The sequence below is a fragment of the Psammomys obesus genome, unplaced genomic scaffold (genome assembly GCF_907164565.1).
Source record: "Psammomys obesus unplaced genomic scaffold, mPsaObe1.curated_primary_1811, whole genome shotgun sequence".
Lineage (NCBI taxonomy): Eukaryota > Metazoa > Chordata > Mammalia > Rodentia > Muridae > Psammomys > Psammomys obesus.
The window spans coordinates 2306119-2328413 of NW_026587032.1; the positions used below are offsets into that span (position 1 = coordinate 2306119).

Genomic DNA, 22295 nt, shown 5'->3' on the forward strand with positions numbered 1-22295 from the left:
CCTTTATCTGTGGTGAGATTTTGGGTTTTAAAGACTTCTTTCTCCAACTTTTCTTGTTCGTTTCTGTGTTTGCCAGCTCTGACTGACAACAGGCATTCAGAGCCTCATCACTGGCAATCTGTCCTCCTGGAGTCACGGATGCAATAGAAACAGGCTATGCATGTTCAGCAGGCTTGTGCAGAGGGTGAGGGTTTTCAGAAGAAGGGACTTGGGCTGTTGCCCCCTCTCCCTCAGAGAAAGTGAAAGGTATTCAGGCAGTACAGTGTTTGCTTCAGGAAGTCATGAATGCCTGGAACCAGACACCAAGAATAAAAGTCAGTGCAGGAATGGTTCACTCACGAGAGAAACGGTGAGCAGAACTGCAGTTCACAGTCTGGGCTCCTGAGATAGCCGGTTATCAGGAACCCAGCTCAGGACCTGGATTAAGAGGACTGAAAACCAAATGAATCTTCCAGATGTGCTGCTCTTTATTACTCCTGAGACAGAGGCCCCTGGTTGTCTTGTGGTATGGCCTTCAGTTGTCCAACTAACAGCTGAACTTTGGATGTAGGTCCATTCATACTGTCCAGGTCAGATCACTCTGTATCATGTGTCTTCTGCACCCCCACTGCTCTCTGCCCTACCACTCACTCAGTAGCTTCAAGGAGCACTTCAGGCAGACTCTGGCCAGCTTTGCTGAGGTGCAACCTAAAAGGCCTTACTTGGGTCTGCTTTCCATGCAAGGAACAGTATGTGTGCAACTCATGGCTATGTAAACTTGGAGTATACGGAACAGACATCCTCCAATGTTGTCTGTTTGCATGGGTGATGATAGGCAAGTACTCCCCACTCTTCTTCACGGTGCAGGTGTTTTTCAGATGTATTTCCCAGGCTTCCTCAGAGATTCAGGAAACTGTAGCACCCTTTCCTTGGTGCTGTTCAACCAAGAAAGCATTCTAGTACTGGGCCTCCCTCCTTCCCTGTTCTGTATTCCTGCTCCTCAGAGTCCTGCTCCCAGGAAAGGTACAAAACTGTACAGAAGTGCTAGGCATGGGCTGTTTCCAGAGGAGTGCACCTGGCTAATATGTTTCACGATCAATATTAAGTAGCTGCTTACTACAGAGTACTTATCCCCAAACCAATGCTACAATTAGCCTACAGAAGAGTTGCATGCAGTGTGGCAAGGGCCCACCAAGTTCTAGGAATAAAGATTGTAGTCTGTTCTATTATTAAAAAATCATAGTTTATTAAAACCATCTCATTGCCCAAGGTACTTCAACAGCTTGTACAAAGTACAGGTTTTTGGTTTTTTTAAGTAGGTGAAGTATGTGCTTTGACAGTACCATGGCAACATAATCAGAAGAGAAGACAATCACACTGAACACAAAATACCCACCGATGTTACACGACTGCAGACAGCAACTCTGAGCGACTGTGAACACAATTTACATTTCTTCCTTGTATTTCCCCATGATTAGACATAGTGTTAACAAGCATAGTGTTTTGTTTTTGGCACTCAGAGCAGCTCTAGTGTGAGGCTGGGAAGGCCTTGTATGGTGGCAGCTGCGCACCACCAGCCAGGGTGATCCTGGGCTGGGAAACACACAGACAGTTCCCAAGTCTTTGATGAAGGGCGAATAACTTGAGACACACAGAGATGACACACAGAACATACCCCCACAACAGTGTTGAGAGAGGGAAGGGACACTTTCTTGTCCATACATTTCCTTCAAGACACAGATAATTCTGTCTGGTAGCCAGAATTCTGACTGAGACAGCAGTGGAAGCCAAGCCTTGTGGATTTCTCACAGGGTCTGAACAAGCCCAGGACTCTGACCAGACACACACAGCACAGAAGGCTGTGGGACTGAGCCTTCACAGTCCATACACTGCCTGCTTTATGTACCTGCTTCCATTTTAGTTTCATTTGGGGTTCCCGAGGTTTGTGTTCTGTAGTGGGTTAAATTAATCATAGCATTTTTGTAATTTAGAAAAGATGAGAAGTCAAACTCCCCATAGAATAATTTCTTTTCTGAAAGTATTTTTTTTTTTTTTTTGTTTCCTTCTGGTACAATTGATCAAACCCAGGGCCCTGTGCATCCTAGGCAAGCACACTGCCACTGAGCCACATCTGTTCCCTTTCCTGTAAATTCTCCAGTTAGGGAAAGGAGGGAAAAACGGACCTGCAGTTCTATCTGGTCCTTCTCAGGTCTTCTAAAATAACATAGCACGTCTAGCAGATGTTTTCATAGTCTTCCAAGTCCAAACTGGTTCGAGAAACTCATTAACTTCTTTGGAAAGCCCAAGTCCACCACTGCAATGCGATGTGCAAGCTGTCTGTGGTTAGCCTTGGTGTCCCTGGAGGAAGGTGGCTCTCTAGGATGGATGTCCCCATCCATGAGCACATTAGACACAAGGTCAACAGAACAGAAAAGCCCTGGGTCATTGACAGTGTTTGTGACAACAAGTAGGTTTTCCGTTCAGGTTTTTAGCTTCTGGAGCAGGTGTTACAAGGCTGTGCTCTTTAGGACTGTTGGGCTTTCTTCACCATCTTTTAGTGTCCTTGTCTGGCTTTGGGTATACCATTGTTTTATTCTATTAAAACAACCAAATCAAATATTAGTAACAAATTTTAAAAAGGCACCTACCAATATCAAAACAGGCAAAGTAGATATGAAGAAAAACAAAACACATGGTAACTTTTGATGTTTTTCTTAGTCTTTGCACTAAGCTAGAGCCGTTGCTTTATCGTGAGCATGCAAATGTATATACCTGATCACATAGGATAAGGCCATTGCCCTAGATAGCACTGTGGTTAAAGTAGTCCACGTATTTGTGAAACAAAGTGTGCAGGGAGCACTACTGTAAGCAGCAGGCCCTTAAGACCTGGCCAGGCCCAGACCCAATGCACCAAAAGTGTTAGGAGGGAGGTCTCTTACCCTTTGACCCTTAGCATCTGGTCAATGGTATCTGGGAGAGGGACACCAAAGCTCTCTGGGAAGAACAAGGTGAGGATAGCTGTCAGGATGGTCAGGCTTCCCATGAGGATGTAAGGCAGGAAGCGGTCATAGGCACCTGTCGTCGAGCAGAGGACCCAGGTTACAGTGAGACTTGGTCTCATTCTCTCAGCACTCTATATAGGACTTGTCTTTCTGTTGGTTCTAGCGCTACCCAAGCATGGGCTGCCCAAGTGAAGTCTGGCATCTAGACAGTCTCAGAGCCCAGACCTAGCACAGATGTGCCCAGAGGTCAGGCAGTGACCACAATGGACAGGGGAGAGGTATAGAGGAAGAGACAGCAAGCTACAGGGATTTCAAGGAAGACAACGTACTTCTCTAGGACAGGAACAACTTTCTCCCTCTACTTATGTGTCACAGTTTGTTATGCATGCAGGTTAGACAGGGTCCCATTGCCTATTAGAACCATGTAGCATGTGTGCAGAGTACTTGCTACTCTCTGGACACTGGCAGGTCCTCTCCAGAGCCACAGATGTGCAGAGGAGGAGAAGCTGCCGGGAGGGAGCACTTCTCTGAGCCAGAGAAACTTGTCCTGCTAGATACAAGGTCAAACGGCAGATCTTTACAGGCATAAAACACCCTCTCCCAAGTGTGCCATGCAGGCTTGTATGCCCCTACTCGGGAGGCTGAGGCAAGAGGAGCAAAAGTTCAAGGGCTGTTGGGCTACAGAGCAAGTTCAAACCCAGCTCACACAACTCAGTGAACTAGTATCTTAAAAAGTAAAGTGGGGGCCAGGGAGATGGCTCAGCTGGTTAAACTACTTGCTGCTAAGCCTGGTGACCTAAGTTTGATCCCCGGGATCCACATGGTGGAAGAAAAGAACTGACTCCTCTACATTGTCCTCTGACCTCCGCATATACATCAAATGAACGAAGTGTTCTAAGTTATGGCAACTGTTAATCCATCAGACATCTTGAATGGAGATGAGTCTCTTCATGTTCCTAACTCCAAGAAGTTCCTCCAGTAAAGTACACTGACTCTCTAAAGCATTTCTTAGGATAAAGAAGTTGTAGTTTGTGATGGAGGGTATGGGAAGACTGAAATAGAATCTGCACACTCTCTCATCCCCATCTAGCTGGTTTCTGAGTTGTTTTCCATTTGCAATTGTGTGCCTTCTCCAAACTACCTTTGGAAAGGAACCTTCTCCAAGCCAGGGATCCAGTAACTGATGCATCCTGCTGACTACAGTGCTTGTTCTCCAGTTCACATTAAGGCCGCTTAGAGCTTCTGTTCCACTGCTCCGGTGCACCACAGTACTTACCAAGGTAAACAAAGTAGGGAGACAGGATGCTGCCAAGGCGAGATGCTGTGGAGCTGACCCCCACACCCATGTTTCTGACCACTGTAGGGTACAGCTCAGCTGTGTACACATAGACCATGGAGTAGGCAGAGGTGATTCCAAACTTTCCCACCATCACCAGGGCAGTAGACAAATAAAACAATTCTAGGGAGACAAAGAAAGATAGCGAAGGCAAGAGGGGTCAGTGTAAGGGTTGCTCCTGAGGAATTCTCTTTCCATTTCTTCCTGATTTGGGTACAGAAAGTTGGTTAGTTTCTATAGCAGCATGGCTAAGATTTCTGAGGGGATTACTAAACGAAGACTGGACATTCAGTTATGTGAGCATACAGCTGTTCCTCAACTCAGAGGCCAAGATGGGAAGTGCCCAATCAGCCCAGTCCACCTGCCTTCCAGAAGTCATCCTGTGTTAGGAATGAGATACTGAGGGGGAGTTTAGTTCAAGCTCAGCTCATGCTTGCAGTCTACTCAAAAAGTTCATAGATCTGGGCTTTTGAGATGGCTCAGTGGGCAACAGAGCTTTCAGCCAAGCCTGGAAACTTGAGTTTGCTTTCCAGGATCTACACACTGGAAGGAGAGAATCTACTCTTCCCACTTCCTGCAAGTTGTCCTCTGACCTCTACATGTGTGCTGAGAAACATGTCTCCCTGTTCCAAATAAGTAAGTGCAATAAAATCATTGAAAAACTCTATAAACCATCTGAACTTAGGGATGATCCTTCAGTTGACTTCACTGCCTGGTGAGTATAAGGAAGTGTCCACTGGTCACTCTGAACTCAGGTGAGAGCCACTACAGCCACCCCTAGGTTCCTTCTGGCACATTATGGGCTATTCCTGTGAAGAGGGTCTCAGTGTCACAGGCCTCAAAGTGACTACCACAGGTTCCAAAAGCCACAGGAGCATGAATGATTCTGGGACGTGATGGACAAATGAAGACTTGCCATCTGTTCTATACTCATAGAACAGAAGGGTTCCTCCTGCCCACTTGTGGGATACCAAGGCAGTTTTACCAGCCAAATCCTGTCTGTAGACTCTGAGACCTTTCTTTTCTTTCCTTGTTACTAGTTCATTTGTTGCCCTGAAGCACACTGGGCTCAATACCTGTCAGACGTCTACTTTTATTATCTATCTATCCATGTATCTATGTATCTATGTATCTATGTATGTATGTATGTATGTATGTATGTATGTATGTATGTATGTATCTATCTATGTATGTATCTATCTATGTATCTATCTATCTATCTATCTATCTATCTATCTATCTATCTATCTCATGTAACCTAGGTTGGCCTCAGACTCCTTAGATAGCCAAGGATGCCCTTGAACTTCTGATTGTCTTGCATCCTCCCTCTCAAGTGCCGGGATTACAGGCATGACCCAGCATGGCTTGCTCATTCTTTTCTATCAAATGGTCGGAAATGTTCTGACTTTCTCATGGTGTTCTGTTACCTCATTTAATTCTACTGAATGCCTCTTGTTCAGGGTGCTACCCATGACTGCTCTTTAGATGAGCTCCTGTTCCCTTTGTTTCTGCTCACACACAGTAACACATCTGCAGAATAACAGCATCTAATTTGTTTGTTGTCTTTTCCACTAGAAGCATCCTCCATGCATTCCCCCTCCAGCTATTCCTTGAATAACAAAGTAAGAGAGAAATAGCAGGATGACTCTCATTCCTGTTTATTCCAGAGAGGAAACATATAACCATGTTAACTTGGCATTAGGGCTTCATTAACCAACAGCTCATTGCTTTCTTCACGCTGAACAAAGCCCAGGCCATGAAGAATGCTCTGGCTATGTGACAGCATCTCTTGACTTTAAGGGAGCATTGTATACACGTGGCACAGATGTAATGGTCTTGACTGTATTCACGCCATTGATAGCCTGGTTTAAGGAAAGTGAAACCGAGAAGACTCAGGTCTGCAAATCAATGTAGTCCATACCTGAAGGCACTAGCTGTATGAAGAGAAGGACACTGCCACCCAGGAAGAGGGCAGCAGCAATGGAATAGCGCCGGGGCAAGTGCCGCAGCAAGATCCAGGCCACCACATAGGCTGGGACTTCAACAGCCGCCAAAAGGAAGCAGTTCATGTAGACGTCCCCATGCAGGTTAGGAGTGTCAAGAGAAAGTCCGAAGTAGCCCACCGATATGGTCAGCCTGTAACAGGGCACAGAAGACAGCTGGAGAAGCAGCATCCATCTCTCCAGACCCATACACCTTGACAAACATTCATCTCGAGAACTCTGATCTGCTCTTGATGCAGGGAATGGGAGGGTAGTAGTAGACCTCACACTGTGCTGTACTTCAAAGAGCAAAAATTAACTTTCCCTGGTCACAATGAGCCTTGTATATATATCCTTGCCAGTGAACCTTCAGAACATCCCATAAAGAAAGTGTCACAGTAAAACAGCCTACATGACTAACACAAACTTAATAACTAGGGAAAATCCCAACCTTCATTTCAACGTTAAAATCCTACCCTGAAGCATTTGGAAAAACCTAATTTCCTTTTGTATGTGCTTCTCCAAATGTTGTGCTATATTCCACCTTAATCCTCCACTTATGTCACGCCGTACCCAGGCCATTACTCACTCTCTAGCTCCTTTTCCAGGTGCCATTTGGAGAAGGACCCTCAGTAGACTATCAGCAGCCAGGAAAAGGCTGACAGCAATCCTACCTACTATGCCCTGGAACAGGGAGCTCTCAATGGTGAGGCCTCCCTGTCTTTTATACCACCACCATGCCTAGCTCTGATGCTAATAGTAGGTGGTGTATCTCAGGCTGAAAGTCTGAGGTACTGTCTCCATGCTGGTCCTGTTCTCAAGGCAGATTCAGGTGTGCTGCATGGCCTTTGAGGCATCCTGGAGAATTCATTTTAAAATAATGACTCACATGCCAATCCCCACCCCAAACCAGGAAGCAAACTAGTTTACGGCTCCAAAGCTGGCCGAGTCCATCAGGAAGTCCATCTTATCACCACTCATTCAGTAGACTGAGTATCTCCTATATCCCAAGGGTCTGGCAAAGCCATGCAGGCAGCCTTGTTCCTTCTCCCTGGTAACTCATAGATTATTTCCTAATAACTGTGCAACTCCTTGTCAGAAGAAATCTGGAGAGGACATCAGGCTGTGGCCTCGACTTAATATAGTGTATGAACATCCCAGAAAAGCCATATCTCACTTTCATGCTTCCAGAAAGCTGTTAGCAGCCTCTGGAACCTAAAGAATAAAGTGCCTTCATTGAGACCCTTCTTCAAACCCCCAACTGTCCTGGCCAGCATGAGTGTCATCAACAGAGAAAAAGTTTAAACAAAAAATAAGCAGATGAGGGAAGGGAGTAAGATGTGCATGTTGTGTACAAATGATAGACAACGTGATCCCCCTGTAGGGGAGCTCCCTCTGTCTCCATGAACATAGCAGAGTTGTCAGCCTTCTCCTGGCCATGTACCACAGATAATCTACTGAAGGAGGGGACAAGGGACAGGAACAACTAAGCAAGGACCTTGTGAAAATCCTAGATCCCAAACAGCCTCCATGCTCATTTTCTCCTTTTCTGGGTTTCCACTGCATTAAAAACGGTTATGTCCCTGTGGCTGCCATCCTTGTGTCACGTGATTACAGAGGCTTGCAGCTTTGGTTGAGGCACGTCTGTAGACAGAAGTCCTGAGAGTGGGTGAGGCTCAGGCAGGTCTCACTTACGCACCACAGGATTATGGACATGATGGTGATGGTCCTGATATTTCTGGTTCGGATCAGATCATAAATGTGGTGTGACGGAGGCTTCTCGGAATTTAGGTTTTGTAACTGCAGGAAGAAAATAGTTAATGGTATAGGAAAAGGGAAAGTTGGAAACTGCCTCATACTGACACTCACTTCGAATCCATCATTTTCACTATCTACTTCTCAAGAGTTAGGTAGAATTCTAAGGTTCTTCCTTGAAAAGACTCACAGGAGACATCCAAGCCCCCTGCAGCCTTAGTCAATGACAAACTGGAATGAAAACCAATGAGAGATAGAGAAGTGTACGGCAATTGCAGAGGCCCAAGCTGACAGCCACCTCACTGCATCCTCCTGCCCCTCCTCACTGGCCACCTCCCAGGGAGGCCTTGGGAATCCCTGTGCTGGGCTGACTCCCTGCTCTCTTGGTCAGAGAAAAAGAAAAGGCTGTGCATGCATTTTACTCAGCTGATGTGGAAGTGGAGTGAATTCTGTGAGTCCTCATGTTGTGTAGTTACTGGTCTTCTCCCAGAAATAAAAAAATCTAACTGAAAACAGGAAAACTGACCCGCCCTTCCCCCAGATTAACTTCCTGTGAGATTCGGCAGAGCCAAGGCCATCACTAAGCCACATGTCTAAGTACACTGAAGTTGTGTTCTTAGGTAACCCAGCTTGGGAGCTTGTTTTTACCACCTTGCCACTCATAGATTCCATTGAAACAGTCTCGTTTCCTCAGTGATGCCAGCAAGGCTTATAGATTCACCCAGACTGACCCTCTGACTCAAATGCCACCAAAGTCACCTCACTTAAAATGCTCTCAGCCCTGACTTCTGTGCTTCAGAGGCCTTCTTGAGCATGCTGAATGACTGCTGCAGCTGGGCCACCACTTAAACGCTAGCAGGGCTGTTTGTGGCTATCAGCACCTTGGCTGCTTGTAAGAACTGCTTTTCTTTCTCATAAGCTCCAAGTTCTCATCATGCCCAGAGCATCTCAAACATGCCTGCAGCTTACTCTTCAGCATGGTTGCAGGCAGCTGTTCCTCAACTAGCCTCCATTCTTTAAGATCAGAGACATGTCTGCCTGGGGTCAACATCATGTGTCTGAGGAAAGCAGCCTGCTGTTGAAAAAGGCAGGAAAGGGTAAAGGAAGCAAGAAGTAGGACCACGCAAAGCCGTGGTCTCAGAGTGTCTGAGAACTGGGGAGAGACATGGCCATCAGAAAGGACCAGGCTCCAGGATATGGGTAACACCAAACTGAGATAATAAAAGGAAACAGAACACTGCTAAGTGCATCTATCTGTGTTCTGATTCTCTTCAGCTGACAATCCCTGAGGCATAAGAAACAACCACTTCCCAAAATGCTGAAGTTGATGAAAGCCTATTTCTCATGAAGGGTGTTACTATTAAAAGACATAATTAAGCCAGGAATGGTGGCCTGTCACTTTAATCCCAACATCTGGGAGGCAGAGAAAGTCATATCTTTGTGAGTTTGAGGCCAACCTGATCTACACAGAGATTTTCAGACTAGCCAGGGTTACATAATAAGACCATATCTTAAAAAAAAAAAAAAAAAAAAAAGGTGGGGGGAAGCTAGGCAGTAGTGGCACACACCTTAAATCCCTGTACTAGGGAGCCAGAGGCAGAGGCAGGCAGATCTGAGTTTGAGGTCAGCCTGGTCTACAGGGAGAGTTCCAGGATAGCCAGGGCTACACAGGGAAAACTAACTCAAAAAACAAACAAATGTAAAAGATGAAAAAGGAAAGGAATAGTTAAAAAATATGATTAGTTTGAAAAAAGAATAAAGAAAGCATGTAAAAAAAAAAAACCCACTGGAGAGAATTACATAGTTGAAACCCATTCCTCAGCTTCACAGAGGTCTCCACATATATATGTTTTTGAGTATGTGGGATGTGTGTGTATGTGTATAGGCTGAAGGTTGTCCTGGGATTGTCACTCACTTTTCTACCTTATCTTTGAGACGGGGTCTCTCATTGACTGGTTAGCTGGCTGTCTCTGCGCTCCTAGTACTGGGATGTGACTTCTCCAGGCACACTCTGCTCTGGCTTTTTTTTTTTTTAAATGCCTGGCTTTTAGTTGGTTGTTGGGCATTTGAACTCAGGCCCTCATGCTTGTATGGCAAGCACTTACAGATTGAATCATCATCTTTCTATTCTGTCAGCGTCTGCATTTTAACAGCCCTTGCCTTAGGGGTGGCCATGGCTTAGGTAGGGCAAGGACTGAGCTGCTGTGAGCTGTGCTGCTGTATGCTGCTGACCTAAAATGGCCAGTGTGAGTCTCCTACCAGCTTCCACGTGGCATTTACCTCACTCTGATCAAAGATAGTGGAAGGTGCAAGGATCCCATTGGTTTTGGCGGCTTTGCGGATGATCACCTCTGCCTCTTTAATTCGTCCTTGCGAGATGAGCCATCGGGGGGACTCGGGGATGAACCTGGAAGGACATGTGCAGTCACTCTCGCGAGGCCTCCTGTTCCCTGCTCCCCCAGAGGCTGGACGCGGCTCAACTACAGGTGGGAAATGAGGTTTCAGATGCAGAGGTAAGTGTGTGGAATGTCAGGTGTTCATAAGCCAGAAATAGAGATGGCCCAGTAACTACCTGAGGCATGAGCTCTGCTGAGCACTGACTGCAGTGAGCAGAACCTGAAGCGTGCTGTACATCCCAGGGGATCCCCACCGCCATGTCTGCACTGATGGTGCAGTGATGGCTTTAGAGACAGGTACAAGATGGGGGCCTGATGCCTGGCTTCTGCTGAGAGTTAGCTCTGCCAGATCCTGCTTTCTTCTACTCTGTCCCTGAGATCCACAGAAACTTCTGTAGCGATCCTGTCCATTTTCCCTCACTCCATGGCTGATTTAGTCAATAGACTTGTCACTCTCTCTACATAAAACAGCATGGCTGCCAAGGCTGGAGACTTGGTGTATGGAGTCTTGGTGCATATTTTCCTTAACCTTGTGACCAGGCAGCCCTCTTTTCTCTGTCATAATCAGGAACCATGATGCATTGTTTCTCCTTCTCCCACTATTCTCCAGGATGCTCTCCAATGTGCACAGGATGAGGATGTCACTTTAGTCTAGCCTAAGGGTTCATTCCTGACAGGGTCCATTCTTGGCTCAGAATGGCTTCTGCTCTGCCTGCCCAATCCCCATCTGTTGGAGCACAGCTGGGGCCTGCTTTCCTCTGCACAGCCACTCAAGGAAGCTCAATTTGGAGCTCTCCCTCTCTACCTCCCAACACACAATGGCCTGGGGCCTCAGCATCCAGCAGCTGCAGCCTAGGCTTTGTTGGGATCTGAGAACTTCCCAGAGGTTCAGCTGGTCCCTATCTGCTTGCAGCAAATTCTCAGTTCAACCTAGAACGGGGCAGAGGAGATGGCCACTTATGTTTTTGGATTCTGTGTTGTTTTGGCTTTTCTTAGTATGGAGAGATGTTCTGAACTGATTTCTAAATAACAGTCACTTCCTTCTTCTGGGTTCTAGAATTGTGATTTGGGAACTACTGCTGACCTCTACTGGACATGAGACAGAAGCCACCCCACCACACAGGGTAGGCAGCCCAAAGGGCAGGGCCACACTCACCACCAAAGAGCCCCACACAGCACCCCTGGCACAGTGAGCGCCAGAAGAAGCATCCGCCAGTCTCTGATGAAGTATGCAAATAGAGGCAGTACCATGAAGCCCAATGCATAAAATATGCAAACTCCTAAGGTGGCGAATATAATTCGAATTGACTTGGAAAGAATTTCTGTCCCTGTTCAAAACAAGGTAGGAATCAAGTTAATCATTAATTAGGGTTGTTTCCTTATGAATCTTCTATGGTATCATTTTCAACATAGAGACAAGGAAGGAGCCAGAATTAGCTCTATGTCCTTAGGCTCTGGGAGGGGTTACATCTAGACTAAGTCTGCTCTGATTTGCTCCTTGGGTGTTTTTTCTGAGGTCCCCAGGCAACAGTGCTCTCTTGAAAATGTCATCATCACCCTCAGACACATGCTAAAGATGCTAGGCCTCTGTAAGTTCTTACACAAGGAAGAATTCACCAAAGGCAAAATCACTACTAAAGACACACATACTAACTATTCTCCTTTGAGGAAAAAAATGTTCTAGTAAATGTAAAAAAGAAAATAGTAATCCTTTCCACAATACAAACTGAAGGAATGCAGTGATCTCTTTGGCTAGAGCAAGGCTCTTCCAAACAGGGAGACTAGAAGTTTTCCAGTGGGAACAAGGTAGCTTGTCTGAATCAGAGCCTTGACGGTCAGAGAAGACTCTGATCAAAACCTGAACTGGCTTGCTCAACTCACTCTCCTTGGCAGACACTAACAGCCACCAATGCTCTGCAGCAGCTCCTTTTCCTGGGGATGCTGCCTGTCATGGCCCATCTCCCCTTGGTGGGCCTCCTTCTTTCCTCAGCTTCCTACGCCCGAGCTGTACGAGCCTTTAAAAAGGGATGCTCAGTGGTGAAACCTCGCTAATGACTGAAGTGCAAATAAGGCCAAGAGGCCCAAGTCAGCGCCAGACAAGAGCTGGACATCAGGAGTCAGGAACCATAGCCAGGCCCAATTTATCAGCTGATAACCTAGGTTTATGTTATTTACTAGGGAATTTTAGCAAATTTCCCCACGAGGGACAACATAATCTGTCTCCAGTAAAGTGAAACACAGGATTAAGTACTCAACTCCAACCTGATGTCCATACCCAGGACAAATGCTGCCACGTAGTTGGAGATCTGACCCATGCCAACAAGGACAAAGAGCACAGTAAACATCTCGAAGTTCACAGAGAAGACCTGCAGGAAGCTGAAGCCAGTCTGCATGCCCATGGTCAAAAACAGCACATTCTTCCGACCAAACCTGGGGAAGAAAGGAGAATCACAGAGAAGCAGATGGGAGAGGTAGCAGCAGCCGGCTCAACTGAAAGGGCCTTTCTCAGGCCACAAGGACTGGCACCAGGGTAATTCCACTCTTTCAATCTCCATGCTGACATTGAATTCCACACTTTCCAGTATGAATGTATAGCCTGGACACCCAGGCTGCCCAAAAGGCAGTGCCAATATGATGCTAATGACTGCAGGGGATGGAAAAGCATTTGTTATGTTTTTAAATCCACATATTTATAATAATTTTTAAAGACAGAAAAAACATAATTCATGGTAAATGAAAACTGGTTATTTATCCTGACTTTACTTTGTCAATGATATGAATAATTGGAAAAAGGTGTAAGGAAAGAATTTTTTATAAAAGTACTGAAAATAATGAGGAGAGAGAGAGAGAGAGAGAAAAGAAGACAAAACAAAACAAAACTCTGTGTCACCATTGCATAGCGTTCTATGAACTGACATGGGCACTGTGTTTGATAGGACTGCATGATGCTGTCCTATAATCTTGTCAGAGGAACTGACTCAGACTTGAGTCTATGAATACAACTAATGCACAGAATAAAGGCAAATCTCCCAGACCTAGAGAGGGAAATTTTACAATGGAACTGCTCAGTGTTCTTCAACAGATAAACCAATAAACCTCAAGGCAAAGAAATGGGTAAAGGAAAAAAAAAGAAAAAGAAAAAAGAAAAAAAGGAGACTAAAAGACATATCCAACTAAAAATCATTTTATTATTTTTTTGTGCATGTATGTGTACCTGGTGCCTGGTGTACATACATGCCTAGTGCCGATGGAGCCTGAAGAGTATATCAGATATCAGATCTCCTGGGACTAAAATTACAGATGATTTGTAAGCTGCCATGCATGGGCTGGAAAGAACAGGCAGTGCTCGTGATTGCTGAGCCATCTCTATAGCCCACAGATATACTAAATTTTATAAGTGGACAAGATGAAACTTCTACTTAAAGAGGGGTCTGATATGGTAGCAAATTCCTTAAGTTCTAGTAAAGGTAGGAGGATCCTTATGAATTCCATGCCAGCCATCGTAGGAATACATCTTTAAAATATGTATATATATTATGACTATAAAACATTACATATATTATACATATATTTTTATATATTATATATTTTCTATATTTGAATAAAAAAAACTATTCTTCCCCCCCCACACACACACACAAAGAAATTACACAAAAAAGGAATTTGGGGAATGAAACCAAAAGACCAAATCCTGAACTCTATAATCTTGAAAGCTTAAACTCTGAAAGATCTAAAATCTCAAAGGATCAAAATGCTGAAAACATAATTTTGGAAAAACTAATTTTATGTGTATAGGTATTTTTGCCTGCAAGCATGTTTGTGTAAAATATGCACGGTTCCTGTCCTGAGAGGCCAGAGATGGCATCAGATCCCATGAAACTGGAGTAACAGGTGGTTGTGAGCCTAGATGTAGGTGCTAGGATCAAACCCAGTTCTTCTGCAGGAGCAGCCAGTGTTCTCAAGTCTGACCTGTGTCTCCAGGCCCCTATCTGGAGATAAACAAAACAAAACAAAAAACAAAAAAACCTCTAAAGGTCACCCAAGGACCTGGAAGAATTTTATCTTTCACAAATGCAGGTGTACACAAAGCATATCTACTTATTGAGGAAGTTTCAACATTTCAGTACAACAGTTATACCCAAAACTGATGTAGGGATAATGTTCTTTCATGGAGTCAAATTTTCTTGAAATGTACAAATGAAGAAGCCTGTATACAATCTATACTCCCAGAATTGGAAATTATACAAATATGAAATATATAGCATAGTGAGTTATAGAACACAATACTTGTCATTCAAAATGACTGGAGGAGATGGATCTAGCTCAGTGGCAGAGTGCATGCTTGGCACACACAAGGACCTGGATTCAATTCTAGCACAAATGAAATGAAAACAGAAACAACTGCAAAAAGATAACCTAACATACAAAAATGCATATTGTGGGGCTAGATGATGGGCAACTGCACAAAGGCAGCAGAGGAGCAGGAGGCTTGCAACATCAGTGTAGACTGTTGTCTTTGCTAAGATTAGCATGTTTCTGTTTTCTTTTGGCCATGGATCTTTTTGGAGAATACACTCATATGCACATCTACGTGGTGGACCTTCTCCTCAGTCCACACAGACACACACACTAGTCTCCTTGGGAAGCACCTTCCAATACACCTGAACAATGCTTTCTCAGGCTTCTAGGTATCTATTCTGCCTAATGTATTGCAGTTTTCCTGAGTACCATCAAGGCCTGTATCAATCCCTTCCTAGAACATAAGGTCTCTACTCTCTTTACATAGCACTCTTCACAGCAAGAATCTCGGTTTGGTGGTTTCCTTTGCTGTGTGTGTATGTTCTCCTGTGCACATGTGTATATAAACATGTGGAGGCCAGAGGTTAATCTCAGTGTCATTATGCAGAAGCTGTCCACCTCATTGTAAGACAGGGTCTCTCATGGCATCTAGAACTCACCCATTAGTCTAAGGTGGCTGGCCAATAAGCTCCAGGAGCCTCCTGTTCCTGCCCTTCGGCCACAGGGATTACAAAGGCATGCCATGCCACTCAGCAGTTCACAGAGGTGCTGGGGACCGAACTCGGAACTTCAGGGATGTGGGGCAGGCCCTTTACTAACTGTGCTACTTTCCCAGGTTCAGAATTCAGAATTTTACATTTTTGCATGGGCTTCTGAGGCACAAAGTTCTCCTGCCTGACTTGCAGGCTGCTGTCAGGCCACCTCCATTTTGGTCCAACTTTGACAATGACAGAATGTGAATTTGGTTTCTAGAACTAATGTAAACTTGTTTCTCTAGATTCTTCCTCTCCCATCCTTAAAGGTTTCCCTAGCCATGAGCCATCAGGAGAGATGTTTATACATCACCTGCGTTCTTAAATTTATCACTCCCTAATTGCGTCAACGGCCAAGCATTCACTAAAAAGGAAACTTTTCCATTTCTTTCTGAGACCTCTAGCTATGAAAAGTATAGAAGGGACGCCACCATGCCACATGTGCCAGAACTCTTCTCTGAATACCCGCCATGCTGCTGTCTGCTTGCCTATCACGTTAATAACTTAACGTTAATATTTTAAGAAATCTCTTACCGCAAAAGAATAATCTACCTCTTCCCTTCCCCCACCTTTGAACCACGAAAGAAAACCTTTCAGCTATTTCCTGGAATAATTCATTAAACCACACATTTACCATGTGACTTTCTGTGTCTGGACTTACTTTAAAAAGCAGACTTGTGTGTTGTTGTTTAGATTTCTTTTGTCTTAAAGTAGGTGTCTCAAAAGGAAGGAACAAGCCAATCTGAGGGGAAGCAGCAGGTTCTGCTTGAGACCGGTCTGAGCTGGCTCAAAACTTGTGTATTCAATGAATACTTACTCTCAATATTATATTAGGCACTGGGAGTGTTTCTGCCTTAAAAAAATGTCACCTCTGCCCTCAAGCAGCTACTGTCTGGTTGGTGAGACAATATTAACTACACTTTAATCACCCATGCTCCTGGACACACCATATACACTGAGAGAAGTGCACTAAAGAAATGGTTCCTGGGTCCACAGCGACACAACAGAGGAACTCAGACTCTAAGGGCAGGCGCTGGGCATCCTGGGATGATCTCTGACAATGGGGCACTGATGAGGTCCAAAGGAAAAGTAACTGCTGACAATGGGGAAACATTCAGTCTAGAGCAGCAGTTCTTAACTTTCCTAATGCTGACATCCCCCAAACACAAAATTACTTTTGTTGCTACTTTATAACAGTAATTTTCCTAGTGTTATGAATTGTAATATAAATATCTGATATGCAGGATATCTGATAAGCAACCCCAGCACAAGGGGTTCAACCCCCAAAGGGGTCACAACTCACATGCTGAGAACTGCTGACCTAGAGGGAAAAACCATCACTATTCCCGTGGCATCACTTTTCATTCACTAATTTCTCTTTGGCAATATGAAGGAAGTCCAGGAATTGAGGTAATGGAAACTGCCACCTTGAGCCACCTGCTTAATGAAGAAAAGGCAGTAGGTGGGGAGAGGGGTTAGATTCTGAGTATATACCCTGTGGCTAGGGTAGGGTGTGGGTTTGATAAGCACAGAGCTCAAGTGGCAGCCATCAGCTGCCCAACATAAGACTTTGAAGGAAGAAAGGAGCCAAAACTGCACAAGGCTTCAGGGCTACTAGACAGGGAAGAAGACTCCAATTCGCTTGCACTGTTTTGTAAGGAAGGTACACTGCAGATACAAGGCAGACTAGTGTAAACTCTTCCCTCCCCTTCCCTAAGCTCCTTAGGATGACAGAGATCTAGGGAACCCTCTCACATCACTACTCTTTGGAAGCTGGAGGTTGTAAAGAAAAAAACTTGTTTTTGTTTCTGGCATTTTTTGTTTTGGCTTTAAACTGTCTTACCATATAGCTCAGGCTAGCCTCAACATCCATCATCCTGCTTGGCCTCTAGTGCCTCGTTATAGGCATGCACAACTGTGCTCAGACCTGAAAACCTCACTTTGAACTTAGTTTTTAATTGATTATCTGTTAGTGGGGGTGGGAGGTTGGGGTGTGGGAGGGTACGTGCCTCTGAACTAGAGGAGTGAATGTGGAGGTCAGAGGACAACTTGCTGGAGTTGGCTCTCTCCTTCCACGTGGGTCCTAGGACAGAACACAGCTGGTGGAGCTTGGTGGCAAGTGTCTTTACTCAGCAATCTCTCCCACTTAAGGACCTTACCTTCATCTCATTTATTTATTCATTGTTTTTTTGAGACAGGGTTTCTCTGTGTAGCCTTGGCTATCTTGGAACTCATTCCGTAGATCAGGCTGGCTCGAACTCAGACATCTGCCTGCCTCTGTCTCCCAAGTACTGGAATTAAAGGTGTGTGCCACCACCACCCAGCTCAGGCCTCATTTTTAAAGGCTGTCAACAAGATAGCAAACATAGATATTTACAAAACCAGGAAATAGCAATTTACTTCTTCCCAGCTGAGCCTCTCATAATCCATAAAGCTAGCTTAATTATATCACATAAAAGTAACAACAATGTAAAATTATTTTAATTTCATTTCAATTTAGAGTTAGTAGTATGCCAGGAAGAAAGCTCAGCATCTGTCCCATATAAAGTTACTGTTGATACTCTAGAAAACAAATTGAGAGCATAGATATATTGCCCCCAAAGGTCTCTGTTTTTGTCTTCAACCTGGTACTGAGATGTAGTGAGATGCAGACTTATTCACCTCACAAGCCCTGGCACTTCCCCGGGTATGCAGGCAGGCTTGAGCGCAGTGTTGGGAGCTGCAGGCAAGGGCTGCGGCCAGAACCCAGCACTTCCAGTGTTCTTATTTACAGGCTTAATAAGCTTACTGAAAACAAAAACCAAAAAACCTCAGGTATAAAAGCTGACACACACACATTCTCAGAGAGAGGAGGGTCATGCACCCCACACTGGCTTTTAAATAACTGTGTAACTGAGCATGACCATAAACTCCTAACCCTCCGGCCTCTATCTTCTAAATGCTGAGCTTTTTCAGGTGTGCACCCCTATACCTGGTCCATGTGGTGTATAGATCAAACCTACAGTTCATATATGCTAGTCAAACTCTTCACCAGCGGAGCTACATCCCTAGTTCCCTGCCTGAAAGATTTCAGAAAAGATCTTTTAACACATCCATCACCCTTCTGTAAGGAAGGTGATCCCTACTACATTCATGACTCGTGTAGCCATTGTTTCTATGACAGTAAACACTTCAGTGTGAAACTTAAACACTTTCTTCAGTTAATTATGGTGTTCCATACATGGTAAGCAAACAGGTTCTTAAGCCGGCTCGGTAAAGACCTACTTAATCTAGGATATAACTGACGTGGCTTCTACACTCAACTTGGGGCACATCCCTCCGTGCTATAGACATCAGCTCAATTCCTTTGAGATTCAGTGGCCATTCCACCATGATTTCCTCACCTCTACTTGGAAGACCTCTCAGCCTGGTCCTGGCCCTCCACTGGCATTGCACCTACTGTAACCTCTCATGGAGTAGCCATACATCCAACAACACACTGAACCTCTCCAATTAGGCGCCCTCATAATCACCCCAAATTCAATACTTTCCAATAGCATTGAACACCTTCTTTAAAGATGTGGTTCTCTATCACAGTTAGAAAAGGGTATAAACTCTCAGTTTGCTATAAATGCCAGAGACCTTTTTCTTCCTCACTCCCCACATTCAACCAGTCAGCAAGTCCTTCATGACCTCACTCTCCATCTCTAGCAGTCTTGGTTCTGTGTTCACCTCCTATCCTCTTTTGCATGCACCACTGAAAATCTCTTAATTGGTCCCTTATAATTGCTCTTGATTTCCTTCCATCTTTACAAGTCTATCAAATTATTTTTTCAAAATGTATGTCTGATAGTCACACTGGGTTTAAAAAACAAACAAATAACCAAAACCATAACAAACCAAAACAAAAAGCAGCTCTCAAGGCTCCTCAGAGCTCTGTGCCTGAACACAAACTCCTTACTGTGGTCCAAGCTAAGCCTAGTTTGCCCATGTGCTCAGGCCTCTGTTTGCCTCATGGCCCTTGTCTCCACTGACTCTCTAGAGCCCAACCACAGTGGACCTTTTTCTATTCCCAAGCCTCTGACTAGACTTTAACACATGGCACTTCCTGCCCAGAACGTTCTTCATCTCTCCAGCAAATTTCTACTCATTTTTCAACTCTTAGCTAACACTTTACTTCAGTAAAGCCTGTTGGACACTCCCACAGCACCCTGATCTTTTCTGGTATCACTTCCTATGGCCAAGGAAAACAGTCACTTCCTCAGTAAGTTGAATCTCTCTGCCTTGCCCATGGGAAAGTTCTAGCGAGCAGAGATCTTCAGCAGTAGTCCAGAAAATCAGAGGAGCAAAGAGCTCTGGGGTTCAACATAGCCTGCCACTTGTCAGCTATGTAACTCTAGGGACATAACCTAACCCCCGTGTTTTACTTTCCTCACTTACAAAATTTGAATAACAGATCTTGTCAGAGGGTTGTGAGGATATGGCTACCTATTTGGTTGTTAAGGTGGGCCGTACTTAGAACAGAGCTTGGCATATATTACATACTACATATTTGAAAATGAAAGCAAGCAATTGATGCTTGTTACTAGATTAAGAGAAGCATCATTCCCCAATAGGACGGTACCTCAGGCTCAGCCAGAGCTGACTATCTATACTCACAGCCTACTGACCTTTTTAATGTACTCTGGTAACTGTGGTGACACCAGAAAAATAAATCTAATGAGATATGAAGTTATATAAATTTAGCCGAGAGTGGTGGTAGATCCTTGTAATTCTAGTACCAGGAAGGTGAGGCGGGGGATTGCTACAAGTTTAAGGTCAGCACGGCATGGCTTACATAGCAAGGACCAGTTCAGGCAGAGAAGGAAGAAGGACCATGCCTCAGTTAATCAATCAGCTGAAATAAAAGAGCCAGAAAGATGGCTCAGTGGGTAAAATGTTTGCTATTTAAGCCTGATATATCCTAGTTGGAGCCTTGGAACTACTGTAAGAGGTGTCTCCTGACCTGCAAATACATTTTGTTGCTTGCACACCTCTCCCTCATATACAAAATGACAATAAAAATTTAGAAAACTAAAGACAAAAAAATTTTTGACTCCTGATGTGAAAATGCTCCATAGATATAAGCATGCAATCATATAACCCCGAGTGTACTTGACAGAGCAATGCAGCTCGGCTCCCCAGACAGGATGACATTCCACCTCAACTGTACTTTTTGTGCACTCCTAGCTGGCCAGGAGGATGCTGCAGCACCCTCTCCTGGGCCTAAGAGTATCTGATCAGTACCACCATGGCCAAGGATCTGCTGAAGTCCTCTCTGCTGACTTCAGCTGTCTTGATAGATTCCAAAGCTCCATGTAAAGGGACATAGCATAACGGGAACCTTCTGAGAGCTTCACCAAAGCTATTGACCCGAATGAAATAACAATAAAGACAACACACCCTCATATACAACCTCTAATTTATGGACTGTTGCCTTCGGTTGTTAAGGCGGGGTCTCCCTAAGTAGGCCAAGAGGGCCTTGACCTCTCAGTCCTCTGGTCTCAGCCATCTGCATACTGGGCTTGGAGCTGTGCACCACCACTGCTTTAATTTCAAAGATTTTCTTGATTTCTTTGGACCATTAGTGGAACTTAGATAAAGGCTTTAAAATTGTGCTTTTCTATGCTTGTAACAATAACATTCATTCTCTTGGTCTTACAGTAAGTGCCATAACCTCAGGCCAAGGGACACCAGAGCTCTGCTCCTCACAGCACCATGGACTAGAGGGACCATGTTCTCTCACATTGCTCAGAGGGAAAACTGATCTTCTTGGGAACACAGAAGTGGCCACCATGGTATTGCCTAATGTCTACAAGACAGTCTTCCACACATGTGTAGTGTCAACCTCTCAGGGATAGGAGAGTGCTATATTCTCCCAGGGAAAGGAGGCCACACTTGTGCAGGAGTGAGTCATGGCAAAGTAACTGGTATTGGACCATGGATATACATGGTTAGGCTAGCTTTGGTTTCTTTGTTCAGCAAGAATTGGCAAATGATATGAGACATCATTGGCCAGTTTTCCTTGATATACAGTCTATTCTAGACATAGCTGCTGCTGCTTCTGAAATGGATGGCCCTGGGCTAAGAGAACACCATCAGTTAAGTCCAAGTACAAATTTCTTAAACAGTGCTGGCTACAGTGCCCTGCAACTACACAGAAGATAGACACCTTACCTGTCTGAGAGCTGTCCCGAAATGAAGGAGCCCATGAGCACACCCACGAAAAACAAGGAGGTGGTGAGTGGGGCTTTCCAGTCATCCTTACACACCAGGTCCCACTGTAGGAGGAGCAAAGGGATGCATTACTCACTCCTTTTCTGAAGTTGAAAGCTTCTTGGAAAACGAATCGGCATCCCCTGCATCCCCGAATGTTTTGAGTATACGAGCTCAATAAGCTAGGCAATGGCTCACCTGGACAGCAATGCAGAGAAAGCAGGTGGCTTCTCCCTCTCCCAGGTCTTGCTTCAGTTTGAGGAGGGGGAGGGGCAAACAGCAGCACTCTACCCAGACACTGACCTCTAGTTAGCAAGGCCACTTTTTGCTGTGCTGACTTCTGAGACTCCAGACTGAGCCGAGGGCTGTGCAAGAGGAAAGAACCCTTGCTCAGTGCCCTTCAGGCCACTGGAACTGAGGGAGCCTAAGTGCCAAAGCATCCAGCAAAAGACTGAGGCCAAAGGGCCTAGGGTGTTCTGTCTAAACCTGATCCTTCAGCTTGGCTTGGGCTCCCACCAAGGCCAATGGCCCCTCAGTCCCTGTGATATTCTGAGCTGGAA

The 22295-nt window shown here is 44.9% G+C and overlaps 1 protein-coding gene across 2 annotated transcripts; it reads right to left on the reverse strand.

Moving 5' to 3' along the window:
- Window positions 1-1200: 1200 nt before the first annotated feature.
- On the reverse strand, window positions 1201-22021 carry LOC129673165 (organic cation/carnitine transporter 2). Of its 2 annotated transcripts, XM_055602870.1 has the most exons (10): window positions 21934-22021; window positions 21697-21800; window positions 12726-12880; window positions 11607-11778; window positions 10335-10461; window positions 7999-8099; window positions 6239-6453; window positions 4258-4440; window positions 2919-3054; window positions 1201-2574 (listed from the first exon to the last, which is right to left on the reverse strand). In XM_055602870.1, the coding sequence occupies exons 2-10, from the start codon at window positions 21729-21731 to the stop codon at window positions 2487-2489; spliced, it is 1212 nt and encodes a 403-aa protein (XP_055458845.1). In that variant the 5' UTR covers window positions 21732-21800; window positions 21934-22021; the 3' UTR covers window positions 1201-2486. The 2 variants fall into 2 exon arrangements, with proteins under 2 accessions (XP_055458845.1, XP_055458844.1); XM_055602869.1 differs by lacking the exons at window positions 21697-21800; window positions 21934-22021 and adding an exon at window positions 17661-17815.
- Window positions 22022-22295: the final 274 nt, after the last annotated feature.

Bases quoted from the DNA above. Each gene is read 5' to 3' on its own strand.
- LOC129673165 (XM_055602870.1), bottom strand. From the start codon at position 21,731: ATGGGCTCCTTCATTTCGGGACAGCTCTCAGACAG. The intron at 10,462-11,606 runs GTGAGTGTGGCC...ATGTCCTTCCAG, and splicing joins CTGTGTGGGGCTCTTTGGTG to GTTCATCCCCGAGTCCCCCC. The intron at 8,100-10,334 runs GTAAATGCCACG...TTCTTCCTGCAG, and splicing joins CTATCTTTGATCAGAGTGAG to TTACAAAACCTAAATTCCGA.